The sequence below is a fragment of the Cucumis sativus genome, chromosome 2 (assembly GCF_000004075.3).
Source record: "Cucumis sativus cultivar 9930 chromosome 2, Cucumber_9930_V3, whole genome shotgun sequence".
Taxonomy (NCBI): domain Eukaryota; kingdom Viridiplantae; phylum Streptophyta; class Magnoliopsida; order Cucurbitales; family Cucurbitaceae; genus Cucumis; species Cucumis sativus.
The window spans coordinates 14,307,247-14,325,994 of NC_026656.2; the positions used below are offsets into that span (position 1 = coordinate 14,307,247).

Here is an 18,748-nt window from a genome sequence, read left to right on the forward strand (position 1 = left end):
CTTGACCTTATAAAAACCAATGATATATATCAGTTACCACCATTATTGAAGAAAGATATATGAAGAACAAAACTAATAAACCGAAAATTACTTACAAGGAATACGATATTTAAGAGTGATACTACTTTGATTTGTAGGCGTTGTAGGCATACAGAGAGAGAGGGAAGAAACTCCCATGCGATGAAGATAAGTCACTATATCGAAGAAATCAACAATATTAAATGTGACTTCATAAAATCTGCGACAATAAAAACGAATGAACATTTTAGGCAACATTTTGATAGTTGAGATGCAAAGAGGTTTATTTCGGGAGACTACAATGGAGAAAGATAATGGTGTCCATTTGAAATGGCATTTTTCTGAAAATTTAGAAAGAGTATAGAGTGCATCTGCAAGAGGTTCAATGGGGTCAATTTCAAAGAAAACCATGGCGGCTTTTTGTGTATTGGGAAAGATAACGATGATGATGGTGATGACGATATGATGAATTGGAAAGGAGAATTTTATTAAGTGTTTTGGGTTTTATAAAACTATAATTAGGTTAGTTAGATTAACCCACGGGTTGAGTTAATTAGATTGTAATGATCTGCCAATAAGTTTACTTTAAAGTATTATATAATATAATTAATGACACTCACAAATCTTTAGCTCTAATTCTTCTTTTCTGTGTATAGAAAATTGAGATGTGTCACATCAAGATCTATTATTATTGTATAATACGTGCATTTTTATCAAAGATAGTTTACATATATACTCCATTAATGCGTACATTAACTAACCCTCGTGCCTCGAGATGAAGAAATTAAATTATACTCTATCAGATGGTCTATTGTGATTGCTCCTAAAAACAAGGTCGGGTTATGACTGACACCCATTGCTGACACAAACTTTGGATTAATGTGCAAATGGCTATGGAGATATCACACCGAACCGTTCGCTTTATAGGGGAAGTTAATAGATGCCAAATATACTCAAGCCCACATTGATAACTTCTCTCTTTCTCGGAAATTTAGTAGTATGAAGGCACCATGAAGATCCATCATCAAAGTTGTTGATTGGTACAGTTCGTAAATTGAATGGAAGATCAACAATGGAGAACTTAATTTAACTTTTTGGTATAGTATGTGTGGAGTAACAAAAGTTCCCTCCAAACTTATCTGCTACTAGGTTTTTTTTTGCTTTTATTGCAATAACAAAATGCATCCATCAAAGAAGTTTAGAATGAGACTATTGAGGACTGTGACATCAAAGTGAGGAGGCCTCTTTCTGAGAGAGAACAAAACGTCCAGAACTCCATTAAAATTTCTCTTACCTACCCCAAATAATGATAGAGGCCCAGATATCCCCGTTTGGAAGATTAGTGGCAACGATATGTGTTCTCTACGGCCATCAAACAAACTTTACACTTCATTATTGATAATCATGAGTCAATGCTATATAAAACTCTCTCGAAGTCAAATATCACAAAAAAAATGCAAGTTTTTCATGGTGGGTCTTATTTCATGATGGTATTTTCACTTATGATGTTCTTGAAAGAAGATTGAAAAATCATTGTCTTAGTCCTAGCTAGTGTATCATTTGCCAAAAAAAGCAGTGAGACTACTGATCACCTTTTCATCCATTACAACATTGCTCAATCCCTATGGAAACAGGTTGAAGCTTCTGTAGGATGGAAAAACAGTAGTCAAAGTTGCCAAAGCCTATGTGAAAACTTATGCTCTATCAATACAAAAAGCCCAAAAAGGTATTATATATTTCAATATGAGTGTGACTACTTCATGGACAATATGGCTGAAGAGAAACAGTAGACTTTTCAACAATAAATATGTTAGCACTATAAACATGTGGGAGAATGTTTGCGAACTTGGTCAGCTACAAACAAGATTTAATCTAATTATTATTTCCAGCCAAATTGCTCAACGTACTATAGGGTTTTTACTTGACTATACTCTGCTTCTTTGGACTTTATCTCGAGCCTTTTTTTTTATCATCTTCTACCTTTGCTATATTGAATGAAATTATTGATGGGATGACGAGGGTGCGAATATTCACTTAGTGAAGATGCCTGAGTGCATCTACTAACCAAGTCATATCTTTTCTTTTAAAAAAAAAACTATACCCAACGAGTTGTGTCATTGCTAATATCTACTTTTTCTCGACAACGAAATTTGCTTATTTCAAAATCTCCTTGTAATTTCACTTTTAGACATGTTAAAATAATAAGGAATAGTTGCAAATTTAGCAATTAAATTCAAATTAATTAAGTATATAGCACAATTTTAAAAAATTTGCAAATATAGCAAAATTTGTCAAATTCTATCAATGATATAAATCTATCACTGATAGACCAATTGGTCTATTACTGATATACCATATGAAGTCTATCAGCGATACAAGTCTATCATAGTTTTGCTATATTTACAATTTTTTTAAAGTATTGCTATATCCTTAATTATTATTGCTAAAATAATCGTCCATTCCAATTTCTCAAATAATCACTAAATTAGAACAATGTCATTTACTACCCTATTAAAACAAAATAATAAAAAAAATTCAAAAACAAAGTGCACCCTTTTCTAAAAGTTGTTCAGATACTTTTTTTTCTATCAGATTGATATCGAGATCTAGTTTAAAAATTTTATTTTTCTAATTTTGGATCTTTTTTATACATCTAGCCATATTACACGCATCTAGATTCGAGTGAAAATAACCCAAATGTATGTAATCTTTCCAAAATTTAAAAATTATACTACCAAATATTACACAATTTGGAGAAATTTAAAAAGATAATTTGTAAATTATTTAGAAAATCAATTTAGAAATGTAGGTAAATAAATTGTAAATTGTAAATATAAATAAATCGAAAGATTTTTAAAATGGATAGTTGCAAATTTAGCCATTAAATTCAAAATAATTAAGCATATAACAACATTTAAAAAATTTTACAAATATAGCAAAATTTATCAAATTCTATCAATGATAGAAGTTTATCACTGATAAACCATGTTGCAAATATTGGTCTATCAGTGATAGACCATACGAGTCTATAAACGATAGATTTTGCTATATTTGCAATTTTTTTTAAATGTTGCTATATCTTTAATTATTATTTCTAAAATGAATATCAATTACAATTACCCAAAATTTTAAGCTAAAACGAAAGTATTCATATGTTTTTCTCTAAGAGGTAAATACTTTCCACTTTCTTCTATTTATATAAATTTTCCATATATCTAAATCTCATTTTGACTCTAAGGCTTTTGATTAAATGGTTTTAAATACTTTAAAAACTATTTTTTAGGAGTTTTCTCTCTATTCTTTTTTTAAATGACTGATTTTTAAAATTAAACATCTATCCATCTATTTCAAATATATACCCCTTACATTTATGATTTGGATAGCCATTCAATAATTTCTATTTAAAATTAAAATATTAATTTTTCTACTTTTCTAGTGACAAAATATTTAGTAAATCTTTTTTTAATAAAAATATATAAAAAGGTTATATATATAAATAAAATTTTTGAAAATAAATTTTAAAAAAATTCTTTCAACTTAACTAAGAATTCGCCATCGCTTTTTTTCGGTTTCTACTTGCTAATGGATTCTCGTACTATGGGAAGCTCCTCAAACAGTGTAGTTGGGGACTAGAGCTTCGACAACAATGGTGTCGTCCAGGTTGATAAGGGCATCGATTTTGATCTGTATTTCTGTATCACCAAAGATGCTCTATGACCGTGTTCGCATGAACAATTACTTCAAATGTCATTTTTAAGAAAAGTATCACTTGGAAGGAAAGACGGGAGTGGGATTCTAGCTATTTGGTCAGCACAAGCAGGTGCAAGGAAGATATATGTGGTGGAGACTAAGATGTGGGAACATTCGCGTGCACTCGTTCACGATGTAATTGATGTAATCAACGGATCTACGGAGGATGTTGTCCTCCTAGAGAAAGTTGATATATGAGTGGATGAGATATTTGTTTTGCGGGGATCAATGTTTGACTCTAACCACTGGTGAAGCCAGACTATGTATAGCCATGCACGCATGTGGTGTCACCAATTGGGTTCAAATTGGAAGATTGAAAAATGAATGATTACTACCAGCAAGGGATGATTAGTACCATTTTGTTGCTATACCAAAATGGGTTATGGAGTTGACATATCTGTTTTAACAAAACCTTTGGGAGAGAAAAAATTACACCACAAATCACAATGAAAAAAACCATTCTCAAAGAAAAAAAATACATCACAAATCACATAGAAAAAAATAACATTTCTTTAATTTGCATATATAAATTTGAAAAGATAAAATACCTCACTAGTAAAAACAATTTCTCTCTTGGAGAGAAAGAACTTCAATTTTGAATTAGTAACCCTAAAGGGAACTATCACAAATCACAAAAAAAAATAATTAAATAAACGTCTTTAATGCAAGAAATACAAGAAAAAAGAAAAAGAGAAAAAATAGATAAAAAAAAATAGAGAAAAGCTATATATATCAAACTTTTAAATGCCCGGGCCAGCTTAAGCCTGCCTCAACTAAGAGGCTACAACATTTGAGATTAAGAAAACCGCTAGAAAATTAATTTCCAACTAGGTAAACTTTTATGGTCAATCTATGATGGTTAATTAATTATCATTCTTTGATGATCTTGAAAGTAAAAACATCAATGTCGATCCATTAAAAAAACAACTTACTAGAAGAATGAAATTTCAAGGCCATATTGAAGCGAAACTGACGGGCCATCTTTTGACAAGATCGGAATTGACATCTAAAAAGTAAAGGATTATGCAAAGTATATAGGCAATGTCATTATCAACACATGTATGTTCAAAAATTAAAGTGGTTGTGAAGGATATTTACCTAAACTGCCTAGACAAAAGTTGACAAAAGATTATCCGTAGTTTACCGACTTTTATATTAGATAGGTGCAAGCACGGGTGGCGAACCTAAGGGAGTGTAGGATAGATGTTTGCGTGAATGTAATGCTTGAAAAGATTGAGATTAGTAACAAAAGTAAAAGAAAAGCATTGGAAACAAATTGGGGAAATTATAAGAAAGAATGAGACGAAGAATTTAGTATGCAATAGAATTCACACAAAAAGGGAGATACTAGAGATTGAATTCCAAAATGATAAGTGAGGAATGAGCTCAAGGATGGACGAAATCTTGAATCAAAATCTCTTTTTAATTATGCATAATTCAATTAGCGAGACAAAAAGTGAAGGAGTGTTTGTGGAGCAAGAATTTGGTATAAAGATCATCAACGAAGAAGAGAAAGAATGACTGATTAAGATTGAAAACACTTTGGATTACAATAGCAACATGCAAAGTAAAGGAATCCATCCATTATTGAAAAATAGATTTGGAAAATGGATGGAAATGGTCCATTTTAAAGACCAAGATGGTGATGTGATAGTGAAAACTATGGAAGAAGAAGAAGCAATGGAAGTACACAAGACTTTGAATAATAACTTTAATAATTTTTTTAGTTCTCATACATAAATAAACTAAATTTTAAAATAAAATTAAAATAAACAAAGATTTCATGAGTTTCATATTTTTGTTAGTCACATTTTACAATAATCTAAAGAACATATAAGAAACTATTAATAGGATATTGAAAACTTATTTAATAATAAGATTATAATGAATAATCAACAATAGCAACATACTTTCCTTAATGAGTTTTTCTTCACACGTTTGCATGGTTTTTTTTTTTCTAGAAAGAAATTTTTAATTTTTTTAAGTTTTAAATTTCGTAATTTTGAACTTAAATTCAAACCCTAATTTCTCCAAGGTCATTCTCCACCAAAGTAAGAATTTACATTTTTTTTCGTAATGCTAGACTTCCAAAGGTTTTTGAAAATGTTTGACCCCATGGTTGATAATGTCTCTTTAATCACATGAATGAATAGCATGTTTAATAGCAGGAACACAGAAAGAAGATTTGAAATCATTCCAAAGTTGCAATTAGAAGCTTGTGAGAGGTCTTCTAGGACATAAATAATCCCAATCCACATCTCTTTAATAGAGCTTTCTTTTTTGGTTGAAAGAGCATGGAGTCTTAGTTTGTAAAGATATAAAAGACTATTTTCATGCCATTGACCATGCCAGAAAGAAAGACTCTCACTATTATTGATACTTCATTTAATCTGAGAAAGAAACCAGTCAATTCCATCTGTGATGGATCTGGTGCTTTTTTACGGTTGTATTTTCTTCTAGATGGAATATCACCCAAAAAAAAAGAGATCGTTTTCAATCAAGAATCTCCAAAGCCACTTGCAAAGAAGGGCGAAATTGTTATCTAAAACTCTACTAATATGGAGGCCACCCTTTTCTGGTAGAGATGATCAAACAATCAACCATCTTATAAGATGTTAGTGTTTTTTTCTGCTGGACTTTTAAGCTTCTCCCTTTTTTCAATATTTTTACAAAGCGAGATAGGAGCCTTGAAAACCGATAGTTGATACGTGGGAAGACTGACAAGAGTCGAATTAATTAGCGTGATTTTTCCACTTTGGACAGAAGAGAGTATTTACAGATGTTCATTTTCTTTTGGACTTTTTCAGAAATATTATGCCATAAATTTTTCAAAAGAGGCTTACCTCCCAAAGGAACATCCAAATAGTTGATCGGAAAAAACTGTGTACAAATGCCCCATTTAGCGACCACCTCCAAAGTAATGAGGGAATCAACATTAACTGGGAATATAGTCGACTAGACTTCTGAAGGTTAATATTGAGACCAGGGTCAAGTTCAAAAAGATGAATAGCACATATATGTTCTCAATCGTTTCATCATGAGCTTCAACAAAAAGTAAAATATCATCCGCAAACATCAAATGTATGAGATTAATACTGTCATTTATAATTCTAATTTCCCCTTATTTTATTTTGCATGTCAAGATCTAGTATTTAGAAGCCTACTAAGGTAGTCCAAAGCCAGGACGAAAATAAATAGGGATATGGGGTCTCCTTGTCGAATTCCTATCAATGGTTGTATCTTGCCTTTGGGTCTACCATTGATAATAACAAAGTATTGAACACTGCTGATGCAAGAATTAATCCACATTCGCCATTTAAGGGGGAAGCCTTTCTTTAAGAACATATAGTCAATGAAGCTCCAATTAATTTTATCAAAGACTTTTTAGATATCGAGTTTTATGACAAACCCTTTAACCTTCTTTATTTTCCAAAAAGACTTTTAATCTGTCTGGCCCTTGACGAATTTTCTGCAACCGTATCAAGAAGAGCTAATAACTTTTCCCATGAGTTTACAAAAGTGTTGTGGTTAGAATTATCGGCCTGTAATCAGATGGGAGAGAATGTAAGTGGCATTCATAGCTTTTGTTGATAATTCCATTTTTGTGGAATTCTTTAAAAATGTTCAGAATGTTTCCTTTAAGAAGTTTTCACGTCGATTTAAAGAACTCCATAGTGTAGCCATTGGGTCCCGAAGATTTATTACTTGAGAAAGCTTTGGGAGCATCATGTATCTCTGTCTCAAATAAAGGCTTACAAATATCATTATGAGCCTTTTTGGTAATGGGAGATCATTGTTGATTATCAATAAGCCAAAGATCTCTATTGTTGTTTCGGTAGATATCTTCAAATTTAAGTGTTAAATAAAAGCTTTTTCAATCTCTTCATTTTGTAGTACATATATCACCCCTTTTTGTTGCTATATACTAAAAATGAAATTTCTTCTGTCTTGCTGAGCATATTTTATGGAAAAAATCAGAATTTTCATCTCCCTCTATGTTCCAAATTCTTTTACATTTTTGAGCCCATTCTTGAGCTTCTTTGGAAGCATGTTGGTTGAGATCGGCTTTAAGAGAGGTTCTACGCAAACTCAAAAGATCAGTAATTTTATTTTCTTCTTGATCATGTTTATCACAATCCAATCAATTTCTTTATCCATGCTGATCTTCTTTCTTTTCATTATCTTATATCTTATTTTTAATCTAGCATTTGATAGGATTTGTGAGATCTAGATTTTTTTTTTGAACCGAACATCTTTAAGAACAACGTTTGTAAATCTGAAAGGTGCAGGGCCCCATTTGATGGGGAAGTGATCGAAGTGATCAGACATAATCGTACAAAGGGTTCCGGAGAATGATATAGTAACAATTTTGTAGGGTAAAGATCAGGTCGATGTATTTCCTCCATTAGGTATATCTTGGGGAAAAAATGAAGAAATATGAGTATAAACTCCCATAGGAGCAATCAAAAGCAAACCATTGGTATCACATGAACTGAAAAACCAAACTCTTTTTGATGTGAAAGCTTTGTAAAATTCCATTGGATAAAGACTAATTCCACATTTAATTTCTTCTCCTTCTTCAATACCTCCAATTATGCATTTTCCTTCCTACAAAAACAATGTCATGCAAATGAATTTGATCATTTTGATAAAAGATTATAAGAAGCTAAATATAAGATTTGCTCAAATTACAACATATATATATATACACACTAAAATTGAAGAAAGTACCTGGGTGGTAAAACTAGTTTCCCAATGATCAACTGGAGCCACAAATTTGATTTGTGAACTCGTAATAGTAACACGAACTGTGATCCAAATTAACAAAACATTAAAAAAAATTCCTTACAAAACTTCGATGTAAGTTTATATATATTTACCATAATCAGCATTTTCCATGTCTTGTACAACACATCGAAACTCCTCTAAAGCCATTGATACAAAGAAAGAACCATAGTCAACGTCCCCAACCTCCGCAGGTTCTTCAACTATGGACATTGGTAGCACTTTCGTGTAAAATGGGTTTTCTTGACCTTAAAAAAATCAATGATATATATATATGAAGAACAAAAATAATTGATTTGTAGGCATTGTAGATGAAGAACAAAAATAATAAAACGAAAATTACTTACAAGGAATACGATATTTAAGAGTGATACTACTTTGATTTGTAGGCATTGTAGGCATACAGAAAGAGAGGGAAGAAACTCCCATGCGATGAAGATAAGTCATTATAACAAAGAAATCAACGATATTAAATGTGACTTCATAAAATCTGCGACAATAAAAACGAATGAATCTTTTAGGCAACATTTTGATAGTTGAGATGCAAAGAGGTTTATTTCGGGAGACAACAATGGAGAAAGATAATGGTGTCCATTTGAAATGGCATTTTTCTGAAAATTTAGAAAGAGTATAGAGTGCATCTGCAAGAGGTTCAATGGGGTCAATTTCAAAGAAAACCATGGCGGCTTTTTGTGTATTGGGAAAGATAATGATGATGACGACGAGGAGGATGATAATATAAATGGATATGATCTTTTGATCAAAACATAAATAGATAAATAAAAACTTAATTAAGGTTAAAGACTGAAAAGATCCAACAGATTACTTGAGATTAGGAAGCCCAATTCTTTTGCCTCATTAATCGGATTTTTTGATTCATTTTTTATGAATTTTTCAAATTGTTTGTTTGTTTGATAAAAAAGTTTAAAATTTGAAATTATTTATGTGTTATTATCTCTTTTCCCCTTTTTCCCTTTTCAGTTTTTAATAATAAAGATGATGATGAAGATGAGAAATATTACATAATTTGGATCAGAAATTTAAAAGATAATTAACTTGTAAATTATTTAGATAATCAATAAAACAATTTATAACTGAGTGTAAACATAAATGGTAAATAAGATTTGCAAGTTTCCAGTAATATTATTTTAGGTATGTTTGAATTGACTTAAAAATATCGTTTTTAGAAAAAAAACTCATGACTTTTCATAAAAAGTGTTTAAAATATTTTAAAAACTATTTTTTTTTTTTAGAATTTGTCAAAAATAACAAATTTATCACAATCTTTTATAATATCCAATTTTCAAATTATATCAATAATAGATATTAAAAAACACTAATATGTTTCTATCAATATTGTATTGAAGTTGTTGTGATATATATATATATATATATATATATATATATTTTATATGAACGATCATAATTTAATTTGAATAAGTCCGGCAAATTCTAAGAATTTAATGAAAAATTATGAAAACTAAAATTAAGAATTATAATTAAACGTTCAAAACTCCAGAAAAAAACTTCGTACAATTAAAGGTTAGTAACTTTATTCAACGACCTATTCAAAATTTTCATATTTGGCACTTTTAATTATTTATAACTTATTGTTAAGACTCTTGAGTACAGAGAGAAGTGCACTATACTAATTCCCTAACCTAGTGACGTTGCAATCATCAAAACGTCACCTAAACATCTTTAAACTACTAGACAGTCGTCCCTAAAAACTCCAATATATTCTATCCTCAAAATACCTAAAGTAATTTAGTTTAACCCAACCACCATACTATCACTACTACAAAAATAGATTTTTTTTTGCAGTATTATTATTCTTATGATTTTAAAATCCTCACTGATGTCAATATCAAGAAAGTCGAAGTTCTTGACGGTTGATAAAAATTTCAAGAATAATGAACATTGACGTTTTATAAACGTTCAGTTTACAATTTTTTCTGACAGTTAAAAATCATCAAGAGTATGAGTGTTCATGACATTTAAAAACCGTGAAGAATATGAGTGTTCATGACATTTAATAACCATAAAATAATTGATTGTTTATGACATTAAAAAACCATCAAGAATATCTTTTTATGACATTTAAAAGTCGTCAAACGTGTTTTGAAATTTTTTAAAGAAAAGTTGCAATTCAATTATATTTTTTGTTCATGTGCTCTCAAACTCTGGTCAGTTTTTAAATGACGCAGAATAAAAAAGGCTAATATTGTTCATGACATTATACATAATTTTCATCAATTGATTCTATTTTAACACAAAATAGTACACATAAATAAGAACTTTCATATATAACAATACAAAGAAACTAAGTACACAAAATCTATTGAAATTTCCTAAATGACAAATACAAAGCAAAATAGAAACTAAACATTGGTAATATATTTTTACAAAGAAATTAAATACAATAAGGTATTGTTGTGAATAACAAAATTATTCAAAACATCAATAGATCGATCCGATATTAGTGCAAGACCTAATAAAAATAGTGAAAAGAAAATGAGCAAAAATGCAAGTACCAAATTGCAATAGGCACTTCCAAGTCAAACTCGTCAGATTGTGTACTCAAGCAACCTTCAAATAAATAGTCATTCAAAAGAACTTTTCTCTCGACAAAGGTGGAGGTGAAACATCTCATACAAAGTGGTTGAATGCAAAAATTCCATTGCATCCATAACAAACCTTTCTAGCTCCACTTAAGGCTTTGATCTTAGTGTGTATACTCAAAACACACTCGGACGATCGAAAGTGAAGTGAAAGGGACGGAGAGGTGTAACGTTTTCGATCTGATAATCAACCAACGGAGGAAGTGTTGCTAGGTTCTCTCGAACGACGGCAGAAGTGAAGGGATGAAACAGGTGGAACATTCTCGATCTCTCCTGACGCAGATAAAGGCATCGGCTAAAACAGTGTCGAAACAAAGGCCAATCCACGATGCGTCGATCGAGACAAGTATTCCTGACATCGTAGTTCAAGACGTAGGGAGAAGATAAATAAATATTTAATTATCGCATTTTTTCGGACGTCTCTTTGCATGGCGTCGGGAAAAGTTTAGTCATTTCCGACGTCATAAGTAAAACGCCCGTAGAAGTGAAAACTATTTTGTTCATGGTGTCTCCCGACGTTTTCGATGTGCGTCTGGGACTCTCTTATAAAAATCCTCTTCAGTTATGTAAGTCACAGAATTGAAAAGTTGAGAGAGAAGTTGAGAGAGACCGAGAAGGAGAGAGATCCACGCCACCGCTAGCCGTCGTCCTTGTATGACCGTTCGTCATCATCTTTGTTGTCACTGTTCATTCCGGCAAGTGGTTTAGTTTAGTTTAGTTATTGTTTTGTTTTAGTTAATTAGTTTTAGTATATATTTATATTTCAATTTATTTGTTGTATTTAGATTTTGAATTAGTTGTAGGTTTTAGGAATTTGAATTTGAAGTGTTGAAGTTGTGATTCTAAGAGTGGAGGTATATACCTTCCATTTAAATAGAGGAACTTCTGACGCAATATTGGTAGTATCGAAGTTCATACAACCTCGAAAAGGCTTTTCCGACGCATAAATATATGTCGACATACAAGGCGTTAAAAATGCTTTGGGAGAGGACAGAAGCAAAGGCACAAGAGAGGGGTAAGGCTCTTCGTGTATAATACCTTTCATTTAATAATGTTTGTTATATAGGATCTCCCGACCACAAGATTAAGAGTCGAATATCCTACATATCTCCAACGCCCTAATCTTGTGCGTTCGTAGATCCATACATTTCGCCCAACTAGCGTTTATGCCCTAGAAGATCCTTTCTCTTTTTCATTTATCTTCCAATAATTTTGTGCTTCCGAAGATATTTTGTAGATTAAATTAAATACTTAAAAAGGTATTTTAAATATGTGCCTCTACCATGTTATTAAAAAATATTATTTAAAAAACAAAATATTTAATGAAAAATTATGAAAACTAAAATCAATTGTCACAATTTTTTAAGAATTATTTAAGTTCACCTTCAAATGTCAAAAACTCCTAAAGAGAAAAGTGTTTATAATGTATAATTAAAGGCTAATAACCTTATTCAACCAACCACTATGGGTTGACCAAGAGGTAGTGAACAATAAATTTTCTACCCTTTTCTTTAGGTCTCGTCCCATACCCACCAATATCAAAATATACACATATACAAAAATTAGTATGAAGGTAGAAATAATTCTTTATTTATTAAAGAAATTATAATTTGTACATTATTTAGAAAGGTCTGTAAATAAATTGTAAATATAAATAAATAAGATATTTCTTTTAAAATCTCCTAAAAAGAATATATTTTTTCTTAAAACTTATTTTTAGTTGAAGATTTTGATAAAATGGTTTAAAATACTTCAAAAACTATTTTTAGAGTTTTCTCTATTTACTTTTTAAATCACTTATTTTTTAAATTAAACATTTCAAATACATATTCTATTATTTTTTAAATTAAATATTTGAAATACATATTCCATTACTTTTAGGGTTGAGTAGCCGTTCATTCATTTCTATTTAAAATTAAAATATTAACTTTTCTATTTTTGTAGTGACAAAATATATAGTATAGTTTATTAATAAATTGGACTTTTAATCAATACAGCCTTATAAAAAGTGTAAATCCATTTTAATAAAAAAAATGTAAAAAATGTAAAATCCATTTTAAATACACACCTACTGTATATACAAGTTTTGAAAATAAATTTTTTGTACTATGGGAAGCTCCTCAAAAGGTGTCATTCGAATTGAAGGACCGATAGCAATGATGTCTGCAGGTAGGGGCATTGATTTTGGCATGAACATTTACTTCAATGTTATTTTCAAGAACAAGCATCACTTCGAAATAAAGACTCTGTTAGATGTGGGAACTGGATTCTAGCTATTTGGTGGGTTAGGAAGTTATATCAAGTGAAACAAAGTAAGATATCATGAAGAATTAATTTTTTATCTTTTTTCAGCCTGATCCAGATACTCACGAATATAAAAAAGAATTAATATTAAAGAAATTGTAATAGGTAGAGATCATCCTTGATATTAATGGTTTGGTAGAGATCATCCAACTAAAATTAGTTGAATAATCATAATTTTTTTAGGTGTAATTAAAGTAAGCTTTCTAGGATTTAGATCACTTATTGCACCTCTCCCAATGTCTTATTGCACCTCTCCCAATGTCTTAGGTTCCCAACTACGCATTGCACATCTATAATTAGAATTAAATCAATCCTTCCAAATAATATTATTTATGCTCGATTTAATAACCTAATTAACGAGCTCAATTTTGAAAATTAAATTTTTTAATTTTATTTATTAATATTATTATTTTAACGTGGTTTATGATTCAACTCTTCCATCTAAAAAACATACTCATTATCATAAAAAATATATTTTTAAATATACAAAAAAAAATGGAAGCTATTTCTTATAAAATAAACAAAATTTTCATTAAACACAAAAGAGGTAGAAAATAAACTTGCTTGTAATAGCTGTTAATTAGTATACCAAATATTAAAAGAAAATAACCAAATATTTAAAAAAATGTCTTTCAACAACTTGGCTAAAACTTCAAATCATATGAAATTTAGAAGAAGAAAAAAATGCACACAATAATAATATTTTCTTATTTTGCAGGATAAATATGAAAAGATAAAATAGGTCAGTAGTAAAATCAATTTCCCTATTGGGAGAAAGAACTTCAATTTTGAATTGGTAACCCTAAAGGGAACTATCACGAATATTAAAAAAATAATAATAATAAACATGCTTGATTCAAGAAATACTAAAAAAAAGATCTAAACTATATATCAAACTTACCATAGTTTTCAATATTATTATTGAAAGAGAATGGTTCCAAAGGATCCATTTAAGAGATGAACATGGTGATGTGATTGTGAAAACTATGGAAGAAGAAAAGAACAATGGAGAGAATACACAAGACTTGGAATAATAACTCTACTCCCCTTTCATTTCACCATTCTTATACTATTTTGCTTGTTTGTCATGTTTATAACAAACTAAAGAACATATGGGAAATAATCATAACGTTATGCAAACTTATTTAATAATTATCAGAATATTATGAATTTGAAAAATTCATCTGCCTTGGATGAATTTGGCCACATACTTTCCTTATGAGTCTTTCTTCAACACACTATCATTGTTAACACATTTGCATGAGTTTTTTTCTAAAAAGTTTTGAAAGTTCATTGATTTTGTATTTAAATTCAAACCCATTGGAGAGAAAGAGCTCAAGAAATATATTTGTAAATGGGTTTGTTCACTTCTCCAAATCCCCATTTCTTCAAGATCGTTCTTCATCAAAATCTCACCCAACAAAAACTTGTAAGTACTAATCAAACCAACAAATTTTTCAAATCACATTCTCTAATTACTCTTTTTTTTTTTCTTCTTCTTCAACAGGATCTTCCAAACAAGTTCGTCAAGAACAATGCCCATTCTCTGTTATTCAACAACGCCACTCTTTCCCTTCCCGACGGCTCTAAATGGAACTTCCAACTCACGAGACTAGACGGCAAAATATGTTTCCTCAGAGGATGGCCGGAGTTTGTAAACTTTTATGCCGTTCAACCTGGATATTTCCTCGTGTTCCAGTTGAAAGGAATTTGTTGTTTCAATGTTCTTATTTTCGATACTTCCGCTACCGAAATCGATTATCCAATGCGTCGACTGCCGGTAATCGTTCCTAAAAGCGAAAGCGATGATGAAGGTGAATCTATCCAGATACTACATGAGGAGGTTTTGAAGAAGAGAAGAAGAATGGAGAAGAAAGAGAAAGAAACATCCGCGTATTACTCCTTGCGGGAGATGAAGAAGAATATGAAGATTAAGATAATGAAGCGTCGAGAGTTCACTACACCTCAAGGATTCAGCGATGACGATGAAGATGAAGATCTGGAAACGGACTACTCACCGAGACAAACTAATTACAGAGCATCAGGTTAATTTTTCCACTTAATTTCTCTAAACTTTCATTTGAATTTCAGCAATCAGTACTATAGTCTGATGAACACTTACCGATTTCAGAGTACAACGAGAGAGAAGACGGCAGATCCAGTCCGGAATCGATGAGACCGATGAATCCACGGAAGACGCAGCAGGTATTAACAGAGAATCAATTGGTAGTTGTGAGGAGAGCGAGTTCGTTCAAATGTAGAACGAAGAACCCTTCATTCATGGTTACAATGAGGCCTTCGTACATCCAAACAGGAAATTGTCTGGTAAGAACAGAACAGAACAACAACAAGACTTGAATGGATGGATGGGTGATTTGAGAATAGTCATCGTTGATGAATGTGTGATTAATTAATCTGCAGAGCTTGCCAAGGATCTTTTCAGAGAGATATATAAAGGAATCGGTGGATGTGAAGCTGGAGGTGGGAGATGGTCGGATTTGGAAAGTATGGTGCGGAGTCCGGTGGGCGTTCACACGGCGGCGAACGGAGCTGAAAGGCGGTTGGAAGAGATTCGCGGTTGATAATGAATTGGAAGAAGGGGATATTTGTGTGTTTGAATTAATGAACAAAACCCCTAAAGTTCATTTCCTCGTCACCATTTTCCGTCTTCCAAGTCCTTAGTGAGTGAATTCAACACCCAAATAATGTCTAATTAATCTTATATTATGTTATTGCTAAGTATTGATATGCATTGCATTCATATATATATATATAGAGAGAGAGGGAGAGAGAAGTTTAAACAATTAGAACACACATGACTCAAAGTTTTTTTTTTTTTTTTTGATTGATTTAGAATTGGACACGATTGCATCCTTTACAAAGCCCTTCGTTATTTATGGAATAATAATAGTATATGAAATATTTGAAGTGACAACCTTGACAAGTGAAGAGAGGTAGTAATAGTTGTAGTTTGGCTTACTCCCATAGTGTCCTACTTAACTGTCTTACCTGCACAAATCAACTCCAACTTTCACTGCCTACGAAAATTCATATATTTTTACAACTTTACTATCCGTCTCTTCCATCATCAAATCTCTCTAAACAGTTTTAAATGATAGCAACTATTCATCAGAATTATATACATATATATATATATATATATATATATTTGTTTGTATCATTCTTTAAAGAAATAATAAAACATTAGTTACAAATCTAACAAAATTAATCAAACTTATTACCACGAGGAGAATTAAATTTATTTTGTGAACAATTAGTTTTTAAATTCATAGATTTTGTGCAGATGATAATTTAATTTGTTTTTCTCACCATTTTTAATTCATGGTTTCCATTTTTGTTTAAATAAACATTTGAATTGTTAAACATTGTATTTGAGATCTCAAGATATCGTCTCCACATAATAACCAATTTTATCAAATCCTCAAACTTTGTTAACAATCCTTCCTCAAATCCCTCATCTATATATCCAATTAATCTCAAAGAACAACAAGCAAGAAGAAAAGAAGAACTCCAAAAACAAATTATGCAAATGTTTCTAAACCCCAGATTTCATTCCAAAAAAGATCATGTTATTCGAACAAGTTTAGTTCATATAGCAGCATACCTGTAGAGACAGATGATGGTTGCACTGGTTGCGATGGCTTCGTCGTGTCGGGGACATCTTCCGGTGGCACGACGACACCCGGCCAAGGGTGGCAGTTGCAGTGCTTCCCCTTCTCTACGCTCTTGTAGAGACCAGGAAGGTGGCGGCCACACCCCTTCCATGTATATTTGCTGCAATCCTTACAAACCACTAGCATACACATCTCTCTCTCTCTCTTCTTTTTGTGTTCTAAAGGCTAATCAACTTTCAAAAGCAATTTAACAAAGGAAAAAAGCTTTGGGAATATCGTCGATTTTCCAATGCTCAAGTATTCCCTTCTTTTTCTTTTCTAGTTTCTTCTAAAAATTGTCAAACACTATGTGTGAGGATATGGTTTTAGACTTAATTACATATTTAATTGCTTTGATTTATTCCCAACCGCCCATTAGTTCATTCCAATTCACAAAATTGCTCCTATATGGAATAATAGAATAATGCTTTTAGACTTCGTTTGACATTGGGGTATCTCCAAAATTAAAGTTTTCATATCAATTTGTTTGATTAAAAAGATTAGAACAAACAAACAATTTGATGCTTATCGATTAAGAATTGCTCCAATATATTTAAAAGAAAAATATATAGAGAGAGACTTAAAATCTTTGGAAAAATTATTTTAATAATTAAGTGAGGAATATCAATTTTGAGATCCTGAAACTAATTAGCAATGGGGATTTGGAATTGGTTTTTATGGGGATATTTAATATCTATATGGTTGATTAGATTATTTATGATAGCTTCCAAATATATATTTAGTATTGTGTTTATATAATAAGATATTTTTATAGTATCTTAGAAGTTTAAATTTATAATAGTAATCATTTAAATAATCATAGTATACAATTAAGTTATAATAGCAATCCAATGGAATTAATTAGCTACTAAAATTTCACAAAACCAATATGGTTTGAAAATCAAAGATGAGTCATTACTAAGAGATTAATATCCTTTGGAATTTATTGATGTGGAAAAGAAAAATGTAGTGATGATATATTAACAATATGGAGGTCAATTCCTCCATAGATATCATGAGGAGAAAATGAAGAAATGTGAGTATACAATCCCATAGGAGCAATCAAAAGCATGCCATTGGGATCATATGAATTGAATAACAACCAAACTCCTTTTGATGTGAAAGCTTTGTAAAATTCCATTGGGTAAAGACTAATTCCACATTTAATTTCATCTCCTTCTTCAGTACCTCCAATTATGCATTCTCCTTCCTACAAAAACAATAATACCAAGCACAACTTGTTGATCAGACACTAATTTTTTCAAAACTATAGATTTGAAAATATACATACATACCTTGGTTGTTAGGATAACTTCCATTTGGTCATTCTCAGGTATGAATTTGATTTGTGTACTCGTAATAGTAACATGAACTGCCACAATTAAACTATATAATTTATTAAAGTAATAGTACGTTTGGATTGGAAAAGAATATATATATTTTTCCAAATTTTGATTTTGATTTAAATTCTTTTTGTATTAACAAATCACTTATTTTTTAAATAAAAATTAAACACCTTAATTTGAACTATATAATTTATTTAGACCCACGGACTATTATTTTGGATCATTGTTCTCTATAGTTGTTATGTTAAAA

General features: G+C 30.8%; 2 protein-coding genes and 1 long non-coding RNA gene across 4 annotated transcripts; 1 reads left to right on the forward strand and 2 right to left on the reverse strand.

The window, feature by feature from the left end:
* Window positions 1–8,135: 8,135 nt before the first annotated feature.
* LOC116402216 lies at window positions 8,136–9,296 on the reverse strand. Its single transcript, XM_031881427.1, has 4 exons — window positions 8,901–9,296; window positions 8,649–8,801; window positions 8,500–8,576; window positions 8,136–8,376 (listed from the first exon to the last, which is right to left on the reverse strand). The coding sequence occupies exons 1-4, from the start codon at window positions 9,232–9,234 to the stop codon at window positions 8,152–8,154; spliced, it is 789 nt and encodes a 262-aa protein (XP_031737287.1). The 5' UTR covers window positions 9,235–9,296; the 3' UTR covers window positions 8,136–8,151.
* Window positions 9,297–14,436: 5,140 nt separating this feature from the next.
* On the forward strand, window positions 14,437–16,217 carry LOC101213215 (B3 domain-containing transcription factor VRN1). Of its 2 annotated transcripts, XM_004148017.3 has the most exons (4): window positions 14,440–14,907; window positions 14,986–15,523; window positions 15,610–15,803; window positions 15,900–16,217. In XM_004148017.3, exons 1-4 carry the CDS (start codon window positions 14,833–14,835, stop codon window positions 16,158–16,160), a joined length of 1,068 nt encoding a protein of 355 aa, XP_004148065.1. In that variant the 5' UTR covers window positions 14,440–14,832; the 3' UTR covers window positions 16,161–16,217. The 2 variants fall into 2 exon arrangements, with proteins under 2 accessions (XP_011649360.1, XP_004148065.1); XM_011651058.2 differs by having other exon boundaries at window positions 14,437–15,523.
* Window positions 16,218–16,292: 75 nt separating this feature from the next.
* Window positions 16,293–17,485, reverse strand: LOC101207606. The gene is made up of 2 exons (XR_004214293.1): window positions 17,104–17,485; window positions 16,293–16,487 (listed from the first exon to the last, which is right to left on the reverse strand). It is a non-coding gene; the product is annotated as an uncharacterized LOC101207606 (long non-coding RNA).
* Window positions 17,486–18,748: the final 1,263 nt, after the last annotated feature.